The sequence below is a fragment of the Solea senegalensis genome, linkage group LG18 (assembly GCF_019176455.1).
Source record: "Solea senegalensis isolate Sse05_10M linkage group LG18, IFAPA_SoseM_1, whole genome shotgun sequence".
NCBI classification, from domain to species: domain Eukaryota; kingdom Metazoa; phylum Chordata; class Actinopteri; order Pleuronectiformes; family Soleidae; genus Solea; species Solea senegalensis.
In genome coordinates, this window is record NC_058041.1 from 6,530,899 (window position 1) to 6,554,507 (window position 23,609).

The following is a 23,609-nucleotide window of genomic DNA, read 5'->3' on the forward strand; positions in this document are numbered from 1 at the left end:
TAATACAAATTACAAAAACAATTGCAGTTATTTTTGCTGAAGACTGAAGTACATGTTATATTAGAGTTTCTATGTAAAGATAAGTCAGTGGAAGTTTGGTGAAACTGTAGAAACAACAATTTCAAACCTAAACAAATAAATGTTTGATTCTATAATGTAACTGTACTCGAACAAGTTTTATATTAAGTACAACAAGTGGAAAGAGTACTGAAATATTCTACTCAAGTAAAAATACCACTATTTTGATAACATTTTACTTAAGAACAAGTAAAATTGCTGGTCTAAAAATGTACTCAAGTTAAAGTAAAACTCAACAACCGCGACCTTGTTAAAAACCTCACGTTAATTGTTTTTAATTAAAGGCAAATCTTTACAAATTAAATACAATATGTCAACGCATAATGTGTCAGTCAAAATGGGTCAAAGGTCACCAATGCTTTAACTTTCTCACTCACTCTGGGACCTTAATAAGCACAGATTCACCTGTCCTCACCTGTCCTCATCATTCCATGCCAAAGTTTCCAGTGTGTGAATTTATTTATTTATTTTTTTAAGTCAGGGCCAACATTTTTTTTTTTTTTAAAACATAGCAAAGTACAGTACTTCCAAAAAAAAAATGACGAACACAAGTACACAAAAACCTTTCCACCTATGCAAGTAAGTAAAGCAACATTAACAACATAACCCTATAATATGACAGCAACAGTATTTTATTTCAGATGTCATGATCATACTTTTAAATTGTTGACAACACAAGAATCAGCCTAATATTTGGGTTTAGAGTTAGGGTTGCGCATGTGTAATAAGACAAAACACAGGTCATATACAGTATAAAAATGAAAACATAACAGTTTATCTGCATCCTTTGTTCATGCATACACATGCACACTCACATCCAGTGCCGTATATGCACATACAGTAGATAAATCCCCAGAGAGGCAAACAGGATGCTGCTGTTCAGACAGAAAACAACAAAAAAAAAAAAAGTAAACACAAATCACAACAACTCCTCTGCTGACATCACCTCCTGGTATGTGTCCGCGTCTGTCTGCAAATCCATTAAAAGGATGTTTCTTCCTTTTTATGTGTGTGTACCCCGGGGGATTTTATTTTACCTGGATGTGAGCGTGTGGGTGGAGGGTTGGCTCCACGCAGACCTGTCTCACAATTTTTCCATGCTTTATGTCCACGTTACAGGGTGTGGATTGTATGTGCGCACATATGTTATCGCAACTCTCTTCCTCGCATGTGAACAGCTTCATTCCTCTGTGCGGCCCAAACCCACCACAGTGAGCTTTTGGGAGTTGGTGCCCCTGTGCCTGGGGGGTGTTGTAAACCCCAACGAGGTAGTGTTCTGCAATTGTGCAATTGAGGAAATGTTTGGCCTGGTGATCTGGCTCCCTTTTGAGGTGTTTGTTAGCCAAGGCTGATCCTGACATCTCTCCCGGGAGTGTGCTCAGAAGGCCTCTTCAAAAGAGTCCCAGCTCCCAAAGCAGGAAGTCCAGCCCTGTGCTGTTTGGAAACAAGATGAGGCAGTCAGGAAGGAAGGTAATCCACGAACACGCAACAGTGCTACTGTCCACACACACGTACCAGCACGTCCGATCAATCTCTCCTGACACCCGCAAAAAATGTGGGTATTCAGTGGACCCCGCAGTCATTAAGCTTGATTTATCTTGTGTTTCATTCTGCAATGCAGCCAAGGTGATCACCGGCAGCTCGGTGTAGATGATTCTGCTTTCCGTTATTGCAGCTGACTGTATATATGAGAGTGGGTGTGTATGGAAATACTCGAAAGGTCACCTCGCAGCGAGCAGTTTCACCGCACGAGCAGCACAGTCCTGTAAGCCAGGGTCTTACGTTCTAAAATAACTAGAAATGTCAATGAAACTTTGTATGCACTGTTGCTTTTTGGGAGCCTTACTGATTTATCTGACTCTGGCATGAGTGCATCAGTTACACAATACCATAAGCATGTGAATGTATCAGACTGTGCTGCCAAGCTGCCTCACCCAGCACTTACCTTTGGAACAAAAAAGATTGATGTCTCGCATTTTATGGACAACTGGGATTCAAGGTTTTTTTTTTTTTTTTAAAAGTGCGCTGAAATCATGTATTAATATTGAAAGTCACTAATCAAATCACCGTGGCTGAAATAAAAACAGCACGACACTGTCTGTAAGGAGACAAAGTCACTCCTAAGTTAGTTGAATGTCCAGGTTTATTTCCGCTGTTCCAACTTAAAACCACTAGAGAGCACTCTTCAATTGATTTTCCATGGAGGACGCATTATCTCACACTGTTGACTACATCTGAGTGAGAATGTGGCTGGAACAAATTTCTGCTCCTGCTGCCAATGAAATCAGTAGCCTGGTTTCCACTGCGAGACGCAGCCTTTCCTGCTCATATTATATAGTATGTGGTCATGGTGTGGCAGCAGAGAAATTAGGTTTTTTGAAGTGCGGTGCGAGTGAGGTAACGATTAGCTGTTTTCATTGTCGTAACAGGACCCGACGAGGAAGCTGCAGACCTATAATATATGACAAGACATCATGTTCAGGGTCAGTTCACTGAGCATTTTAGAAATTCAATTCATTCATAAAACCACCACTCATCACAGAGGGTGCGTTCACACTGGATTCAAACAACATATATCTATATATTTTTTGTTTTTAAAAGGGAAAATATTTTTTAAAAAGTTAACATAATCCTAATTATTGCATAGAAAAAAGTCGTAGTAGTATTCCTTGTCCTTAAAAAGAGAGCTTAGAAGTGAAATTCACTAAATTAGATTGTTTTCAGTATGTGCTATGCCCATCCAAGGCTTAAAGGAATACTTCACTGATTTGCATTTAGCTCTGTATTACTAGAACAGGGGGAGTATTTTTGAAAAATGGTGCGTCCCAACCTCAGTTTCCCCTGAGTTGAGAAATATCTATTTTTTGTTACGTGCCCACCTGTGACACTTGGTCCAAGGCTTGAAACTGTGACTTTTTAGACCCACTCGTAGCGGGATGGGACGTCATTACCAGAATGTAAACAGTGTCCGCCATCTTTGCTAACAGTGACGCTAACAGGACCAAGTGTCACAGGTGGGCACATAACAAAGAATAGAATGAAGATATTTCTCCACTCAGGGGAAACTGAGGTTGGGAAGTACCATTTTTCAAAAATACTATTCTAGTAATACAAAGCTGAATGCAAAGCGGTTAATTATTCATTTAAGTTTGTGTCGATACATATTTTAATCAACCATAGATCACATTACTTTGAGGAAAAAGGTCACTCGTGTAGATGAACCACAGCAGCATATTTTACTTTTGGTTTTACAGTGAACTACTTCACTAATCAACCTCCTTGTATGCTACCTGCTCAGCACCAAACTACACAGCATTTACTTTATCTGCCAGAGACTTGGAGGAGCAAAACCTGGGCCTAAATATGTTTTATAATAGCACATGGCGTAGAAGTATTTTTCCAATTCATCCAAGGGATGAAACAATGAAGTGTTGGCTATGACACATTTCGGGGAAATCTGTATTGTGCATGTGATGGATCTATTCACTTTCAACTCAACGGCTAACTCCGGTCCCCCTTGGACCTTGAAATTCATGCCTAAAATTTCAAACTGTGGTCTATATAACACTGGCCCTGACCAGAAGGATCTTCACAGGCTGTAGAAATATGGTAAACAACTTCACAATGCTGACGATGAGCGGCCAGGGGCCTCAGAGTCTCTCTCTAATATTCTTTCACAATAGCAAGAAACTGTTGCCAACACCTGATTCCAATCATATGTGATCATATGTGATTATTAGCACCTGTGGGTGTTCTCCCTCCCTCCCTCTCACACACACACACACACACACACACTCAAGTAATATCCACAGACAATGCATTTTCATGTACAATCAGCAGACTGTCCCTTCATATTTGTATAATTTGGGAACAAAAGTGCTTTTTACGATGAATCTGTCAGATCTTTGCAACAGAACTATTCGTAAAAACTAGATAGCTGGATACAAAGAGTAAGTACAAAGAGCCATGTCATTATGTTCTGTTACTTTATGCTCATTATTGGATGCAGGTTTCCCCCCATTATTTGTTTTAATGAAAAACTCTAGGTGGTTATTCTAGATGTGTCATGAACTGGGGTCTGAAAGGCTGAAAGTTCACATGGAGTGTTGCCAGTAGAGCCAGTACCTTTTCAAATACTGAATAATTGTGTCTGTTGATTGACTATGGTGCATAAAAAAATTAGATCTTAACATATAATAGTCAGAAAACACAGTATTTCAGTTTATAAAGATATAAAGCAGAGAAAAAAAGTAAATGCGGAGATAATGTTGCGTGAAAACTAAAATACTTTAGTATGATTGTGTTTATCAAATAGTGTTTGACCAAATCCAAACTTCATATCAATCCAGTCATAATGTTCCTCCATTATTTTTGCCCAAAGTTATTTTACTCAGCCTATCAAACAAAGCAATGCCATACAACCGTTTTGATTAGTTTCAATATTCAGCTGCATATTAGTGTCAATACACATCTGCCAGTGCTAATGTGATGCTAAATGTATGGCACAGGATGGTTATGGTAGTCAGCCATATGTCGAGCCAAAATGTCATTACCTTGTCCTGGTTTGTTTTCACCGATGTCATTGGTGCAACACTGAGCTGCAGGAGAAGGCAGCTGTTTGAGCCAATAATATACTCCACAAACCCACTGTTTACAACCTACCCAACACCAAATGTCAGACAGACACTGTTAGAGACTGCAGGACACTTTGCAGGAAGACAGATGTTTCATTCTGGAGATGGTGGACACCAAACCACATGTGCATAAGAGGTGACAAGAACAATAATAACTTAAAAATGTATACTTAAATACTAATGTGTTGTATTTGCTGCTTAAAAATGTAAATAGACAGCTGTTTGCTAATATGTTTTCCTTTTTAATCTGGAAAGTAAACATTGTGTTGTTTTATCACCTGTGGAGTCTATTTATTTACCTATTTTTGGATGTTTCTCCATCCATTTTTTCATTTAAAAACCTTTCACAGACAGAAACCACTGGCAACATCCTTCTATTCTGGCTGAGAAACTTCAAAATTCACTGCTACAGTCAGAGGAGCATCACATGAGCCAGCACAGCTAATGCTGCTGGCAAAGTAAAGAATAACAAAAAAGAAATCACACCGTCTCCTTCACGTCGATCTACGCCTGAAGCTACTTGTCGAGTCCTTTGTGTATTTTAAATTGTTACAGAATTGTGTTGGCCACAAATAACCATTTCCAGCAATTTCTCAGTTTCCTGATACAGCTCACAGATATTACACACGTCATCGCGCAACACATTTACATTAGTCGCTGATAGCGTTGTGTTCATACAGTGTGTGGTTTGAGCGCACAAGGAGTTTTTACTTTTCAGAACAATAAGGCAAACCTGCAATGAGCTTATGAAATACTACACAATATGTTTAAATGTGCTGCCATTTTTAGACATGGAATGTGTAGAAGGGGATATCTTTGGCTACAGAAAGGAATAACTTTCAAAATTTGTACTTTTCCTCCTAGATTTTAACAATCACAATCAAATGGATGCGTTTTACTAAGCGTCCTTGCAACTGGGCCACTGATATTTGATATTTTGGATCTTGGTTCTACCAGCAGGAGAACAATAAGTCAATAGTCTTGTTTATTGTTACTATAAACAGTTGCTTAAGCACTTTCAATCTGGAGAGCACTGGCACAGTTAAACAGTTTACCAGGAAGTAAATATGAAAGCGGCAACATGCCATTGAATGTCTGCGAGTTGGAATTCAGGGAGCAGCTGAATCGACACAGAACATTTAGTCGTTTGTGGAGAACACGTCATGTTCTTCATTTCCTTTTCATTTCCTTTACCATTTACGCCAGGATTTTGTCCTTTCCTCTTCCACTTAGCTACAGATTACAGTGACATGCCCACTGATACTGAATGTAGTAGTTTTGGTTCCAGCCGCAACTTTTCTGGTTCCTAACCAATTTCTTTTTGGTGTGAACATGCCGGCTGTTAAAAATTTAGTTTGGAGAAATTGAACTATATCAGACCCATGCCATGTGAAAGAACTAGCTGTGTGTCATTGGGGGAGAAAAGAGGTTCCAGAGAATCAGAGGGATTACACTTCTTTTTGGAAATTAACTCAATTTCCTCACTCTTCCCTCCCACCCATCCCTCCCTCTTATATATGTTTTCCAACCACTCATCCTCAGGACAGTAGCTGAGCTCAGGTCCTCCCACAGTCCAGTCAGGAAGGCCCAGGTGATTTGAACTGGGGTCGCGGGGGGTCATTCTGTCAGACTCAAGAGACTGATGGAGGGCCTCAATCCTGCCAGTGACATGAAGATGGATCAAATGAAAACACACACACACACACACACACACACACACACCGCGCACACACTTGAATGGAAAATTACAGTTGTGCACTCATAAAAATAGACTCAAAATTTACAGCAAGTTTGCATAACGTGAATTTTCATACTCTCACTTTCTCACTTTCGTTTTATATAAACACACATACGCCCACTCTCTCTCACTCACACACACACACACACACACACACACACACACACGCACACACACACACACAGTGCCAGACTGACAGAAACAGGTTGTCGGCAGGGTGGGGGTTGGGGGCGATGTGACTCATGTCCAGCTCATTTGTCTGCAATCCACAGTGAGCACGACTGAGTTTGAGTTCACATACTCCCACATTTCTCAAACGCACAGGTTCCCACACACATGTACTGACGGTGGTTTGGCTTTTCTTAACAAAAAGAAAATGACAACAAATCCTATTAAAAGAGCAAATCCAATAAAAACATTTCTCTTTGAATTTCCCTAGACTCTCTCTCTCTTGTTCCAAAGCCCATTTATATTATAGAGCTTTAAAAACTGGTATTAAAGATGAAGTTTCGTCGAAACTTTCCTAAAACCGCAAGGCAGTTTATTGATTAGAATTGACTGTGCATAAATACACACTACAAACACACACAACACAGGAGAACTTACAGTGGTGGCATAAAGAGTGGAGCAGCACCACATGTACGTTACTTAAATAAATAAAAAAAAAAAAAAAAGCAACGAAAATATGCCGTAAATATAAATTGTTCAGCTCAAGCAACTGAAACTGAAATTTAACCTCCTCTGTCGCAGACTATTCCACAAAACAGAAGCAATAGCACACACACTTTTTTTAATAAATCTTCAATATAAAATTAAATGTAATTAAATGAAATGGTGTACAATCGGAATAAGACAATCCCTGTGTGGCTTTGGATTGTTAGTGGCCACTGTATTAAACCAAAGTGCATGGCAACTTAGCACAAGTTCTAAGTACTTTTTTAGTAATGCGTTTTTCTCATTCACAAAAAAAAAACCTCCACATGAACATCCTTTATCTCATTCTCTGAGATCCATGTGCACGCCGTCTCACTGACGTGTATTTTCAGGGTGCACACACACACACACACACACGCTTTAATTTATACTGACACACAGATGGCCCCTGCTCTGACCGCAAATGTGGTGAAACTCCTGGTCCCTGTGGTGCGGCCAGAGCTCAAGCTGCCAGTAAAAGCGAGGGATGCTTCATGGCTCAACAATTTGCTGGGTAAATGGAAAGGTTTTGGTGTGTGACCTCAAACACTCTTCTCTCTGTCTCCCTGTCGCTTCCTCTATCGGACTTTCAATTTTACTCTCTCCTATCGTGTCTTCTCTTGATTTTGTTGGCTTCCTCCTAATCTGATTTTCTCTTGGCCGCTTTTTATGTCTTCTTTTCCTTTTTTTTCTCCTCTCTTTTTTTTCAGTGCTGATTTTCTTGAATGATTCCATCTAAAAAGTCAGATTATACTTCAGTGTCCAGATAAAGGGTAGTTGGATCTTCTTTTTTAGACTTTTCTTTTGTTAAAATATATATATGTACAGTAATTGTCACGAGCAGAGGTCCAAACCTTTTCTAACGCACACCTTATATCTCAACCTACATCATATTGTATTTATTTTTCTTTCTTCCTTTCATTTGGCCTCAGTCTCAAAAATCTTCACTCTTTTTTCTGTCCATATGATGGAGGTGCGATCCTTCCTCTCCGGTCTGAGAGGTCAGGAGCACAGTGAGGACACGAGGGGGAAGGCAGACCTCAGCTCAAAAATATGAGCAGTACGAGGAGAAACTGTGCATTTCTGTAACGTGTGGTTCAGTGGGTTTATTGGGTAACTGATACACTGAAATTTAGTCCAAAGTTGGTTTAGCCAAGACGGTTTTAATAGAATTAGAGACATTACTTCATAGAGAAGTGGCTTTTATCGTGAGTAGTGTGGAGATTTCAAAATCAGCGATCAGAAAATTGAATAATTACATCCTTGCTTGATCCAGATGTGGTTCATATACATGCAAGTCCTGTCACACACAAACTCCTGCTACTGCTTAGGATCTTATAAGTACATAAGTAAGAGGTCCACAAAGAATCGCATATAGGATACCAAAAAAAAAAAAATCTAAGAGTTTTTTTTCTGTCCTAAGAGAAAATATGACCTTGTATTTTTTTAAATGTGGCTCTGAAATTTCATATTGTGTTTCACTGAAGTGAGAAAACCTCGAGAGGTGTGAGCGCCTGTATAACCAATGTCAAATCCAGTTCTCTTATCACCTCCAATCTAAGGAAAGTGTAGCCAGGTGGATTTGGGTGTGTAGCATTAATATGCACACACACACACACACACACACACAGAAAGAAAAGAAACCACTTTTTAGAGTGTAAGGGACAGAGAGTAAAAGGGTTAGGGTTAACTTCCCTCTAAAGGGTGTCAGAAAAGGAAACTAAATTGGGTGTCAGAAAGTGCTAAGGAGTTGAAATCATTCAGGGTCCCCAGTTCCCATGTGGGTGGGTGCTTGCTTTATATTTTACAGACAATGTCCCTTTAAAAAGCGCCACGTCTGGAAAGTCCATTAGATGTGCATATAAAATTTCCCCTGTGATTAATAGTTGATGAAGCAGGGTTGTTTGGAGGGTACTACCAACATGTGGCTGACAGGGCTCCTCCTCTGCAATCTCACATTACACTCCATAAACTTGCCACTCTTTCCCACCTATACGTTTAAAAAGGAGGAGGGCTCACTTGTCAAGAATGCCTTAGAAGAGTTGTGAAAACAGCCAGCCCGAGAAGGGGAGTCCTGCAGTTGTAGATGCAGCTCTCCCGTTGAGCCACAGGCCAGTCAGATCAGTCAGGGAGAGAGGGTGTGTGTGTGCGTGTGTGTGTGTGTGTGCATGTGTGAGTCCAAGACAGGCAGGGGGAAAAGTGTGTCAGCACCAGAGACTCTGAGAGACGTCACACACTCCCAGGCAGAGAGGGAAACACGCTGTCACGAGGAAGGTGTCTATCCTCACGCATTTCTGGACTGTGGACGAGAGAGCAGCCTCTGACAGTAGTCAGCATTCCAGCGGTGGATGCAGGGAAACCATGATGAGCATTTAGTCAGCTGAACTGGATGTTTCTCTAAAAGATACAAACTTCCAGCTCACATTCCTCATCCAGGGAGAGACTTGCAATAAGACTATAGTCAAGAGTGTGTGAAGTGTTTGTTTTTTTGCATTAGGATGGATCAGCCAGCCAGCAGCTGCATGCGGAGCGCCCACCCCAGCAGCCCCATCTGGGGCTGCATGAGGAACCCTCACCCAGGTACCAATCTGCAGTTGCCCTACCAACAGGGCCCTTTCTCCCTGCACCAGAAGCCTGAGTTCCTGGCCTACACAGACTTCTCCAGCTCCTGCCTGGTGCCAACCCCACCACACGCAGCCTATCCCCGTGATGACAGACTGTACCAAGAGAGCCAAGGAGGTTACCAGAGAGCTGAGTGGCAGTTCAACCCCTGCGAGACTCGGGTGAGAGCATCAGAGGCCTGCCCGCCTGTCGTCACCCCCGCAGCAATGGGTGGCAGTGGGAGCGGAGGGCCCGAGCTGGACAGTGCAGGGGGAGAAAGGCTGCCAGGTGCTGTGCCCGGGTGCATAGAGGGAGAATACTCACCTCAAAGTGTGGCTTCGGCCGACTCAGACAAGAAGAGCTCCAATAAGAGGAAGAGAGATGTGACAGGTGAGTCATGGACGGGAGTCAGCTGAGGTGTGGTGGTTTATAGAGGGGGAAAAAAAAAACAGGAATTTAAAAACTTAGAAACACGGGAGGTATTAGAGCGGGGAAAACGTTCATTATCAAAAATGCACATTTGGGAGTATTAAAAAATGATAGTGGAAATTCCTTTACTGGACACTGGTGAATAGTTAAGAGAACAAACACGGAACTGTTCCAAGGAATGAGCTTGACTGCTGATCTAGGACGTTTCCCAAATTAACTTGGATTGCAAATCAAAAATTTAACCAAATTATCGTGCACATGTGCCACCACAATCATTGCCGCTCCATTTGAAAATCGGAACTATGTCAGGGTTCAGGAGTCCGTGTCCTGTGCCGCAGCTGGCGCTGACACTAATGCTTGTTTTTAAGACCAAATTACGCTCTCACCAGATAACTATGTGAAAGGTGAGTAGGTGACAAGACCTTTGTGTTCGAGACACAGACGTTAAGGAGCAGTTGCATCCTCTTATTGTTCAAGGACTTTGAAATGGCCCAAATGAATAATGAGCCACGTGAGCGTTTCATTGCGCTGCTGTATCCGTTGGAAGCACACGATTGTTTTATAACAGTAAAGGCACAGAAAAGACGTTAAAAGTCATCACAGGTGCTTCGGGCTGTGTATTAGTAAAGATGCATTCTTAAAAGTAAACTGAATACACAATCTCACTGCAAATAATTGTTCATTTTTTAAAAATATCACATGATCTATGAGAATAATGTTCACATTCGTATTAAAAGGCTCTTTGAACCACCAAAGCTTCCTCACACATCCACTTGTCGGGTACAAATGATAGCGTTTTGCTCTGAAATCAGATCACTGTATGTTTATGGATTACAGTAAAAGTGTATCCTCCAGTCATAGTTCACACTAACTGGAAGCAAAGCTAAGTGCTATCTGTCACAGACTCAGACTCCTACGTGTAATAAAAAAAATATATATATAAAGTTTTGATTTAAACCAAATGTAAAAAAGTGACACAATTAAAATACATTAAACTTTACAATGGCACAATAGAAAGAAAAACTATGTCAAACACATCAGTTCAATGAAATGGTTTTTAAAAAAAAAGTGACCAGAGTAGTTTGCAATATTGAAGGGGGTTAAGTTGAAGAGGGCTGCGGGGGAGTGCAGACACCCCCACACCACCCCCACTCTTCCAGTACTTACCTGATTGTAACCTCCACTCACTCCACTGAAAACACGCCAGACCACGTCTGGTAAAATCACTTGCCCGTGATCCCACTTTTCTTTTCTCTTTTTTTCTTTTTTTTACATTCTTATCCATTGACATTTTCCTGTCGTTAAGCCGTAACACAATCTCCCACTGAGAGCATGCAACATGTCTGACCACTACATTGGCTCTTGGTTTTTTTTTGTTGTTTTTTTTAGGAAAGTCTTGCATTGACGAGCCGGTTGAGCATAAATTAGGAAAATATCCTCAAGGCATTCGAATGAGAGACAGAGCTGCTTTACAGTCTGCTGGTGTCTGTGTGTGTGTGTGTGTGTGTTAATAGAGTTATGAAAATGTGGCACATGCACACACACACACACACACACACACACACGTTTCCGAACATGTGTGTCTGATATTAACTTTAACAGCACAATGTTTAACAGACACATAATACTTTTATCTAGTAAACATACCACGATAAGAACATTGAGCTTGTTACTACTGATATTGATTATTATTGATTTTCCTTTCATTTCCTGATAAAACAAAACATTCATTCTTATATTTGTAGTAATTTATCAACACCTAGTATGAGATTTAGCTGATTACAAAGTATTTTATATTTTATTATCTTTTGATCTTTAAGTATTTTTACAATAATACAATAATGAAAAAGAAACTTCATAAACCATTTTTTTACCATTCAACAACAGTGAATGAATGCCTTACATGTGGCCGAACCATTCAACGTCAGTATTTAACGTTGTACGTCATCATTCTGAAGTGTTTGAGTAAATACACAGTCTAGTATAATTTGTTATCACACAAATGTCCATTTATACGCTTGAATGGTCACCGCATACCTGCGTACAGTCGCTTGTGTTGCAGCTTGTTATAGTCATTAACTGAGTGCTGCTAACAAAACACTAAACAAAGAGATAATGGCAACACATTGTAAAACCATAGCACTGGTTTTACACACACGTGCAAATGATGTGATCAATCAAATTTTTGCCTGTGGTTCTTGCTTTAAAACCATCATTAATTTACAACTAACTGCTGGTTCAGACCAACGACTTTTGCACCATCCACACAAAAAGGCAGCAAATGTTGTTTGTCTTCGGGGCCCTGCTGTGTGCAGAAGCCTTCTCTCTGAAAGTTTACAGCCTCTGGCTGTGCAGGATATTTATTGGAGGCCTGTTTAGTGAGAGCCAGTATGTGCCCTGCCAGGTGTTCACTTTAACTAAAACGGTTTGGCACCACTCCAGACCAGGCCTGACGAGAGAGACCAGGCAGCAGCGGCACACTCTGGAGCGCCGTGTCATTAATGACGTTTAAATGACGTTTTTTTTCCACCGTAATACAACAAACACAGTCAGGTTGCCCACTGAAAGCAGCGGTGCACAAACTACACACAGACGCATGCACAACATGTGTCTGCCCAGTCACATCTGGCCCAGGTACTGCAGTCCATTTCTGGCGAGCAACGAGCAAAACCTCTCACTCTGACAAATTAGAACCATGTACAGTTATTTTTACCAAAAAAAACAAAAAAAAAACTAATTCCCTTTAATACACATGTGGAATTTCACTGACAGTTAAATTAGCTATAGCTCACATACATATTCATTCTGCTCAGTGAGGTCTAGATTTCTGCAGAATCGATCGTTTCCACCTCATACAATACCATAGAGATATCTCGAGCTTCTTTCACAGCTATATTTGCTGTCATGTCGAGATGAGTTAATGTGAGTTTTCCGAGTGTTCCAATAGGAAATCTCTCACTCACACTCACACACACACACACACACAGCACAGAGACCTGGACATATCCGCACCTTTGTTCTTTTGTTAGAGGCTTTAACGATGTTCCGCTGCATTCCACTCCTAACTCAGTCCCTCTGTGGCTGGTTTGGTGGCCCCTGCCCTGTGCCAACACATTCTCTCACACACACACACACACACACGACTTAACGTAAAGCTGCACAAACGTCTATTTTCACATTTATGCAATTAACAGACAAGTAAAAGCAGAATATACGACCAACAACGCATGATGCTAACCCAGTAAACACGCGATACAGGTGAACAGAGCTCAGGTACGGGTGGTCTGGTCTTTAAAACTGCTGGTTTTGGTGTTTACTATACGATGGGGGGCCTCCTGCAAAAGTCTTTGAGGTTGTGCTTTGCAGGTTGGAAAGTTCTTTAATAGTCTTTGTTTATTGGTCAACTATGAGGGCCGGTCGACACATTATTGGACAGCTAATTCAAATTAAATGAGCTAGTAAGTGGTACAACCACATGCAAACACGCCAAGGTGATGTAAGTGGAAAGAATGCATAAATACTTACTAAATGATCATTTGAGGAGGAGACAAACGTGTGTAACTGTACGAAATGCCTCTCCAGACATCCAGGAGTCCGGTTTTAAGGTGGATTCCAGCTGCAAGGCGCGGAAGGAGCGCACAGCATTCACCAAGGAGCAGCTGAGAGAGCTGGAGGCCGAGTTCACCCACCACAACTACCTGACCAGGCTCCGCCGCTATGAGATCGCCGTCAACCTGGACCTAACAGAGAGACAGGTACGGTTACCTTTACCAGCATTCCACATTGTTCACTACTGTATTCAGATCATAGTGGAACAACTGAGTCTTGGTGTCACTACTATTTCTGTGAAATGCAACAAATGATGAGAGAACAGGGGGAAAATATTATATTGTATTATAATCTATTATATTATATTATATACAGGAACTGAAAGTTCATATTCCTGCGAAAGTGAAAACTTTAACCAAAAGAGAGAAAAATGAACTAACAACTTGGCCCCGCAGATTTTAACTGAGCTTAAAATCTTCCCCAAAAAAAAGATAAACATCACTTCTTCTTTTTTTTTTTTTTTATTGTGGAAAGTATGTTAAATGATTCTACATGTACCGTAGTAGGCGAGGCATAAACAGAGTCGCAATTTGAATTACAATGAGCCATTTTTTCCAGAATCCATTTGGTCCTGTGGTTGTAGCAAAAACGACATGCAGCTTTAATGAGTGGGCGGCAGCTCCAGACCTGATTAAATCGTACGAACATGTGTCAGTGCCGCTGAATAAAACCTCAGTCTGTCTGTCAGGTCCAGTGTCCCAGCTTCTTCTAATGAGACCATGGTGCCACAGTGACCACACATATTGCCGTCTGCTGCTAAATCTGTTTCCCAGACCCCACAGACGCACACACACACACACACACACACACACACGCAGACACACACACTTCTGCAAAGAGACTTACAGACTCATACATATAGCACCATTTTCCAGCTCATCCTACAAGCTTTGGCTCGATCTTACCTTTTTTAATAAGTCACATTAAGCGGATAACGGTGTGTGGATGAAAGAATTCAGCACACATGCGGTGGAAATGCTCTGCAGGATGTACAGAGTAGAACTGCAACTGATTTTTTGGTTTGGTCGTTTGGTGCCATGTCAGATGTCAGAAAACGTTAAAAAATCAGTGTTTGTCAAACTTTGGAAATAATGAGTTTGTCAAATGATTCACTTTAAATGATTCACTTTGTTATCTGGAGCAAAGAAACCAGAAAATGTTCATATTTAAGGAGCGGGAACAATCAGAAATCTTGTTTTAATATTGACAAAAAGCTTCAAACCGATGAATCGATTATCAAAATAGTTGACGATTAATTTAGTAAGCAATTAATAATCGATTGATCGAGTAATTGTAAAACAGAACGTCTGTGATCTCAGATATTCAACCCAGATGTTTAAGTCCAATTGAACCAGGACTTATTCCAACAGCTTTTAATGGGCTTTACCGTCCGAAACGTTGGTATATTTGTCACACTGACAACAAAGACTAAAACTGTCAACAAGCTCATACTGATCTAAAATTTGACATTTTCTATGCCACAGGACATTAGGTCACATGTCATTTTATGACCGTGAACGCACACTGTAGTTTATTCAGACTCTGCTGCTGTATGAATCCGCTGCTAAAAGCACTCCCCAGCGAACGCACCATTCCCACCTGTTTGACTACTAAAAACTAATGTGCCCAGCTGTTTGAGGAATTTATTAAGTCTTTTATAGCGAATAAAATATCTTCAGCAGAAATCTGGCTCGGGCCCGACTTCCACGGACAGATCTGGGATGTCAGCAAACGATGAAAGATGGACCAACACATTGTTGCCTCAGCAGAAATGTTGTCTACTCCCCATATACCACCATTAAATCCTCACTGGACAGCTGCGAAAGCTTCCAAAGTGCATGGACTAATCAGACGACTTAATCTGCTACAGCAAGAAGCGTGACACTCTCGACCGTGTGTCAGTACTGAATAACGTCTCAAATCGTGAATGAGGATCCCACCACAGATTTAATTGCGGTCGTTTCTTTCTCTGCTCACTTTTCCCTGGAATGTTCTTCACTCTCAGGAAGTGCATGTTGTGCTGCTATTCTTGGCCGCAGCGTTAAAGCATGATATTGTCATTTCAGAATAGCAGAGAGCAAACTTACATCCTGTCTATGCTGACATCCTAATAGATGCCTCTTCTGACCTATACTGTCTATACGTCACGCTCTCTGTCTACACGAGCGACGGAGGCTTTTTGGGGCCAGAACTGAGCGCTTTACACCGCGGATTCATGCAAATTACAAGGCCAATGCAATCTCAGCCAGTTTATACACAGTGCAGGCAGATTTGGGGGGGGATTATTTTGCCTGTTTTTCTGCTGACTGTGTTGTAAACGTTGATGCAAATTGAAAAACAGAGAGAAAAGCCACAGTGGTCGTGCTACATGTTCAAATGTGGCGGTGGTGGTGGTGATGGTGGTGGTGGGGGGGGACTCACTCTGAACTGTGTCTCTGTGTTATACGGTACATTAACAATAGCTATTGTTTGAAGTTGTGATGCCCGGTGTTTATTTGTACTTTTTTTGACTGTTGTGAGCTTAGACAGCTGCAACTAATCATCATTACGAGTCATTATATATGATGACTTTTCTCAATTGTAGTGGTTTCTTAAGAATATTCCTTTATTTGACTGGTGATTCCTTCAAATCAATAGGCATAAACCTAAAAACATATTCTGTTTACTATCAGAGAAGACATAGAAACCAGCTATATTTATCTGGAAGAAGTGAATTTTATAGTTTTTTACAAATGCTGATGTTTAAAAACTCAATTAACCAGAAAGTCATTGACCTTTTGGGCAAATTTAGCTCAGATTTTATTTATTTTAATATTGATGATTTTAATTGGGATCTGTTGGGTTTATGGAGATGACGTTATAAATACTAAGAGGCAACATTTCCTGTGTTTCTGTGCTCCAGGTGAAAGTCTGGTTTCAGAACAGGAGGATGAAGTGGAAGAGAGTGAAAGGAGGACAGTCGGCTTCGCCAAATGACCTGGAAAATGACGACATAGACTCCGCCGCGTCGCCGAGCTCTGAATGAAAAAGCCTCGGTCGGTCGGCATCGTCATCATCATCATCATCAGGAGGAGGAGGAGATGCTAAAATCACCTTGTGACTCGTGGACACTAATGCAGCACAATACAAGTTTGAAAAGCTGCAAAGACCTAATAATTATTCAGACTTATCATTATTATATTATTATTATTCCCAGGAAGAAATCACTGAGCATCTCCTTTGCTGAATTGTGTTGTAAATAGTTGAATTTTGTCAATAATGAACTGTGTTTTGATACACTATCGATATAAATGCAAGTTTCTGAGGCCACCACGCGTTGCAGCGGTGATAATTACGGTCATTGTAGATCAGTGACAAAGCCGTATGTTGGCTTCAAGACCAGTGATGTCTTATCAGACCGTGATGTGATTGTGTTTGAGTGCATCTCCTTTGGTTCCAATATTGTAATTATGCCATTTGATGCTTGACTGCAACCACCTGGGAAAATTCAGACTGTACAAGGTTTGCCAAGCCATAAGTGCCTGCGAATCTTTCATTTTGTCAGTTTCTTTTCCTAGAATATTGTTATTTTTCTGTCAAGCATTTTTACTCTTCTTTTTTTTTTATACATGTTGAATGTTGTTGATTAAATACAGATGTTACTGCAAACAGAATAAATGATCTGCTGCAAAATGTGTAAAATATCTTTAGAGTTTCTTCCATTCATGTAACACGGATATAATTTTACAGTCAGTTGATCTGTTTACTTGGCTGAGCGACGGCTTCATCAAGTGTCAACTATCTGGTCCAGAGCAAATTAACGGAGGAGCCGCTTGCTTCTATTTGCTTTTAAAGTTAGCAGCTGACATGGAGGGCCATCGATATTATAAGCTCACATGTCCCTGTAACCAATGGTATCTCAGCCAACTTCTGCAGCTATCTTACATGTATAGTGATTCACAGGCCTGGTTTCTGCTTACTAGTGGCTGTCTCAGCTAATGAGTCAAACCTTTGGAAGCCATGATTAACAATGTGGACATGATTTTCAAAATGTCAGCAACTCTGAAAAATGACACTGAACAACAGGACAATCAATAAAGCTGGATTAAGTGGGAGCTTTTTTTGGTTAAGAGTCCCTTAAATGACCAACCAAAAGGCTTCATCAGCTCTAATGTGATGATATATGATAGACTAATGAAACTTCCTGGATCAGAGACAAAACATCATCAAGAAACGTCTAAAGTTCAGTTGCCTACTTTGAAACACTTGGGATTTCCAGCGTTAGCTGCAGTAACAGGCTGATATAAACAGAAAAACAACACAAAAAGGGAACTGTTTGTTTCCATATTCGCCAAAAAGAACTGTTTATAGCTTGTATATCTTTTCCAAATGTATAAAAAAAATAATAGTACTAGTGCTGGATCTGTAATAAGTGAAAACGACACCAGCAGGACCATTGGGCCACTTGCTACTGATTGGTTGCGGAAATACAACATTCTCAGCCAACATGAGCATGATGTCAGACTGAATAATGACCTGAAACTACAAAATTCATTCAGGAAAATGAACTTGCAGCATAAATGCTCATGTGCATATACCTGCACCTCATGGGCTTCATCATCCCAGGTGCACACAACTACAGACTGTAGTTGGTGCGACAAATTGGAATGATACAGCCTTAATAAGTAATGTGGGCGCTCAATGGAAGTTCCTGCGCCAGAGCAAGCTTTACTCTAAATCCTTCCCAGTGATTATATAATTATCTTCTTTAATATCTCATGTGGGGGTCGGATATCCCTGAGGTGAGATCAGAATCAGCTGTCATCGACGCCCACCCAGATCCTGTCTATAGCAGTATAATCCTTAAGAATGTTTTCATTGTGGCAAGTGGTCTCCTGTAGACCCAACACTGATCACTCTGATTGGTCTGAAGTGACCTGACATGCACCAACACAGCTATAAGTACATGCAGTAAGTGCGTGTGTGTGTGTGTGTTGCAATAGGAGCATTCATTTTAGCACACCATCACTGTCATTCCAGTCAGCTCACAAAGAGCCATTAACTTGACAAGGTGGAGTCAGGCTCCAAAAGCTAAAAGTATTTGGCCCCCACACACTATTTTTAACGGAAGCATCTGGATGGGGCCAATTTGATCTCAACCTGAGTGGAACCTAGACAAACCCACGCACAGGGGCCCCGCAGGACCAGAGGAAAAAAAAAAGAAAAGAAAGAAAGAAAAAAGCTTGCTGGCTGACCACTTGCGTATGATGGAAAAGGGAAATAATAGGTGGGTATGGGTGAAAAGACGGCTTCTCAAGTACAGGATGTTGTTGTAGCAGGTAGCCAGTCATCCAATTTCCTGCTTCCCAAAGAAAACAAGAGCCTGAGCATAGGAGTCCCCTGACTTACAATAGTGGGCCTATGCTCAGACTCCGGCCAGCCAAACAAAGCCTTCAGAGGTTACTGCCCTTTCTGCTGGTCTACAGGGAGTGGAGCTGGTGGGAGGGTAGTATTCTTGTTCCACACATACACAAACACACACACAGAGAGAGAGGGAGAGATTTGGGGTCAAGTGTTACTGTACATCTGACCCCTCTGGGCCCCTGCTGCAGCTCCTGGGGGTGAAATAGCTCCAAGTCAACCCTGTGCCCGTTTTCCCTCTGGCTCAGCCTCTATTAGGGTCTATTATTGTATTAGTGGTAATAGTAGTCAAAATAAACCATGTCCATTTGTAATGATAGTATTAATATCAGTAGTGTAAACTAATGAGACTGGAATGTTGTTCTTTCACCACAGAGGTTCCTTTTAAAGGCACCGGGGTGGCCAAATCTATGGATTAGATTTAATTGGGTGTATTGTGATTGCGAGATGCAAAAGTTTGCCAAAAGACCCAAGTAGGCAGAAAATGTAAGTTCAGCTTTCACTAATCTGGAGGAAAGTAGTTCATCTTCCTTTGCCAGTCGTCTTGTACACCTTGCTATTTTAATTGATTTAGCATAAATTGGTTCGGTGAAGAGGACAGAATATTAATACGGACAGATGGACGCAGTCCCGGCAATTTCTCCTCCACTGTGATCGTAAAAGCAGACTCAGCTGCAGAAAACATTCTTGAAATAGCTCCTAGTCTTTGACTACAACCTCCACTGTGGGCAAAGAGCAATAAGAAAACATTCGTCAGAGTTTAAACCGCCTGCTGACTTCACCATCAGCCCCTCAACAAGAATATTCTTTAAACAGGCTTTCAGCACATGGAAGGTATTGCAGTACCAGTGAATTCAGCCAACTGTTCCCGAGAAGACCACGTCACCAGCGCGAAGCTAAAAATTCCCGCATTTGTGGACAAGCGCAACCTGCGGTTCCATGAGCAGCTGCACCGACTGTGCCGGTTCATTTTTAAAACATTTCCAGTGATTAATCATTCCGATGGATGAAATAGTATTAAAAGGAAATGAAAAATGTGGATTTTGTGCGTGATCTTATGCAAAGTATGTTCAGTGAGTTTTTCTAATAGTACTAAATATAATTAAGCAACATCGCACACATTTTTGAAAACAAAAAAAACAATTTTAACCAGCGATGGATCCTTTTACGTCTGAAGTTCTACACAGGAAAGCGTTTATTTAGAAAACCCAGCGCTCTGCTCCAGCTCCAGCAGCTCTTGGCGGGAAAGCGCTTGATGGATCGCCGGAGGTGTGAAGGTCATCTCTCCAAGAGTCAACCAGAGAAATTAAAGCATATCCCTCTCCGACTGGGCCCTGCGCTCTGCACCACGAGCTCCATCTGCACACTGTTATTGTGCACCGAGGAGGCGTCCCACCACTTACATCAAAGACTCTTTTCCACAAAGTCTGACAGACTGATAGGGAGGGACACCGCTGTGAAAACGTGAGACAGTGAAAGATAGGATAACATCATAATGGGGTAATATTGTCAAGGTGTGTGTGTGTGTGTGTGTAAAGAAGGAAGGGGAGGAGTGTTTGTCGACTTTGTAACTTAGCATGTCGGAGGCAAAGAGAAAGGATCATGTAATATCTGGAAGCTGATGATACGATGAATCATTTTCTTTGACAGACTTGGAAAATGCTCGTCAGGAAAGTCAGCAATTTCAGATACGGCCTCCTGTTAATTCTCATCTTTTAAAACTTGTCAAAAAGCAGTCTGATCTGGACATACAGTATCTGACTCACCTTACTAAGGGAGGCAAAAAAAAGTCTACAGCGCACTGGGTTTTGTCAAATGAAACAGACCCAGGAGAAACTTAATGCAACAAGACTGTTCTCCTTTCTTCCCGGCCCATTGCTCTGCCCTCCTCTTTGAGACCCTTCATTCAGAGAGTTGCAAAGAAGCTCGGAGCACGAGACACAAATCCCCACTCTCTTTTCATCCTCATTGTTATTTTAGCCCACCTGCGAATCCATTTCTCCATTTCGGCCTCGTCGTTTGTCTGTTTTCGGCCCCTCACACATGCAAGACAGAAACCGCCAAACAGCGAGGGAGGGAGGAGAACATGTGTGATGGCTTCCGCACATCCTCCCAAGACGGCCGTTGTGTTGAAAGAGGCATATGAGGATCATGTGTGCATGTGTGTCATGTCAGCGTGAGCATGTTTGCATGTGTGTGTGAGCTTGCGTGTCAGCCTATATACCTGAGAGAATGCAAACAAGCCTGGGGAGCAGACCCGTGTGTACTCAGCCGGAAGTTGCCGGCGATGGACACTCATGCAGCCTGCCTCTGCTCATCCTTCCTTCCACCACCCCCCAAGCCTCTCTTGTCTCCTGTGATTAGCGGCTCCTGCAGGAGTTATAAATCTTCTATTTCCATTGCACAATCGGCCAAGAAGGCCCAACATTGAAAAGCTGCACAACATTAAATTATCTGAGACTTCCTGCAAAAGCTCCTTTGGACGTTGAGAAGGATACTAGAGCCCCAGGCCATGGGACTCTGGTCTATGGCTCCCTCTGGTTGGTGCTTCTGACCTGCTGTGTCCTGCCTGTGTGGAGCCAGGAAACACAGCAGCACTTTGACTCTGCAAATCATCACACACAGGACCACTCAATCACACCGTTTGCCAAGCAGAGGGAACATAGAGGGCCTTGTTCACCAGGAAACGCACAGCGAGTACACGCAGCATGAAAAGGTGGTGGAGAGCGAGGCCTCAGTGTCTTGAAGATATTAAGAAGATCAATTATACACCTCAAGGTTCAGATCCTCTAACCAAAACATCAATTGGTCAGATAAATCCAGTTCCAAGTAAATCCAAAATTGACTGACACTTTCACTCAAGCCTAGTTTGCACATGATTTTCAACCCAATCCAGTTTTGCAACTGACTGACAAAAGCTCCAGAATACCAATCCCAATACGTGAATTCCAACTTTGCAGACTCAGGTCAGCCTGCTGGACATCTACTATAAGTCTGAGACAAATCCAGTCAGTCTGAAACCAGGAGAGAGGGCGAAGAAAGGGTAGTGAATCTCCAAGGGGATGAACCAACAACACAATTGCTGGTAGACATGCTGCTATCGATGATAAACTCCTCCCTATCACCAAAACGTATGTTTAATGCTTTCTTAGGCAAACTGTCTTGCATGACATAAAATATTATACACAAGACATAAAACGTGTGACGTACGGCATGTCATGTCAGTTTATTGCATCCAGATGATTTAGATTTGCCAGTGTGGGCCACAAATATATAAATATTTAAGAAAAAAAACAGACACCATATTCCCAGATGGCATCCTATTAATCTCTTTAGACACTCACTACACTTGTTTCCCCTGTGCTGAAGTTGTTAGTTGTTATTTAGTGTCCAGGTGGATTTTAGAGCAACGTATTGTTGGGATTTGTAGGCAGGCATCTTCGACAAAGCTTTTAAGAATGGCCCAGAAATGCTGGCATGGTCTTCTTTTCAGGTAAACTTGTACGGCAGTAATGTCATTTTTCTTTGCTAGTGAGACGGAACATTATGCTTTCTCCCACAACTATGTACAACAGAGCTTACAACAATAAATGGAGGTTGTTTTTCCTGGTTTGGTTCTTAATGAGCCATAAAGTAATTGATGACAGTGTCTTGACAAAGTCTTATTACAAACTTTGGTGCAGAACTGTTTCATTATTAAAGAGCTTTCGCATTGATTTCTTAGCCTATTGCAGGAAAAGTGTCACATCCACCTGAAATGTTCCCAGCAGCCGATAATGTTTATGTACTGTCTGTACTGAGGGATTCAGGTTCCCAGAACTTGGGACTGTGGCACGGGACTAATCCCAGATAGTTTTAGACTGTCTGTCTACCTCAAAACAGTGAAGAATCATAAACGTGATCCACAATTTATTCTCATTTATGTCACAGCACTGCAACAAAATCAGTATCTGAGCCTGCATGCCAGGAAAACTCTGAGAATATCAGTAAAAGATCATAAAACGCAAAGGGCCCTTAAAAGGATTCAATGCTATAGAAAAACATATCAATCAAATACATCAACAGCTTCTGGGTCTCTGGAAAACTGAGGACTTCATGGTAAACCAATCCCACATCGAGAACCTCCAACCCTCTGCTACAACAAGCAAGCCTTTCCATCTCATACACAGAGGCTCATTCAACCATTGTGACCAGGTCTCCCTGTCCAAACAGCCCAGGCCCAAGAAGCACTGGGGAAATGGTCCTGGAAGCAATGGCATCGGGGCACCAGAGGAATCATCCATCAACACAGGGCTCCCAGAGTGCACGGGGATCAAGCTGCTGTCATAAAGGTGTCACTGCAGTTGAGGTTGGGACAACAAAGGCACCCACATCCCCCGACTACAAGGATCCAAAGTGAGGCTATAGTTTCTGTACCTGGATTCACA

General features: G+C 41.6%; 1 protein-coding gene and 1 long non-coding RNA gene across 2 annotated transcripts; one reads left to right on the forward strand and one right to left on the reverse strand.

Moving 5' to 3' along the window:
- Positions 1–608: 608 nt before the first annotated feature.
- On the reverse strand, positions 609–13,757 carry LOC122758883. Its single transcript, XR_006358206.1, has 3 exons — positions 13,699–13,757; positions 13,186–13,289; positions 609–1,512 (listed from the first exon to the last, which is right to left on the reverse strand). It is a non-coding gene; the product is annotated as an uncharacterized LOC122758883 (long non-coding RNA).
- meox1 (mesenchyme homeobox 1) lies at positions 9,117–17,465 on the forward strand. The gene is made up of 3 exons (XM_044013268.1): positions 9,117–10,134; positions 13,756–13,928; positions 16,685–17,465. Exons 1-3 carry the CDS (start codon positions 9,642–9,644, stop codon positions 16,805–16,807), a joined length of 789 nt encoding a protein of 262 aa, XP_043869203.1. The 5' UTR covers positions 9,117–9,641; the 3' UTR covers positions 16,808–17,465.
- The last annotated feature ends 6,144 nt before the right edge of the window (positions 17,466–23,609 follow it).

Bases quoted from the DNA above. Each gene is read 5' to 3' on its own strand.
- meox1 (XM_044013268.1), top strand. From the start codon at position 9,642: ATGGATCAGCCAGCCAGCAGCTGCATGCGGAGCGCCCACCCCAGCAGC. The intron at 10,135-13,755 runs GTGAGTCATGGA...ATGCCTCTCCAG, and splicing joins GAGGAAGAGAGATGTGACAG to ACATCCAGGAGTCCGGTTTT. The intron at 13,929-16,684 runs GTACGGTTACCT...TCTGTGCTCCAG, and splicing joins TGGACCTAACAGAGAGACAG to GTGAAAGTCTGGTTTCAGAA.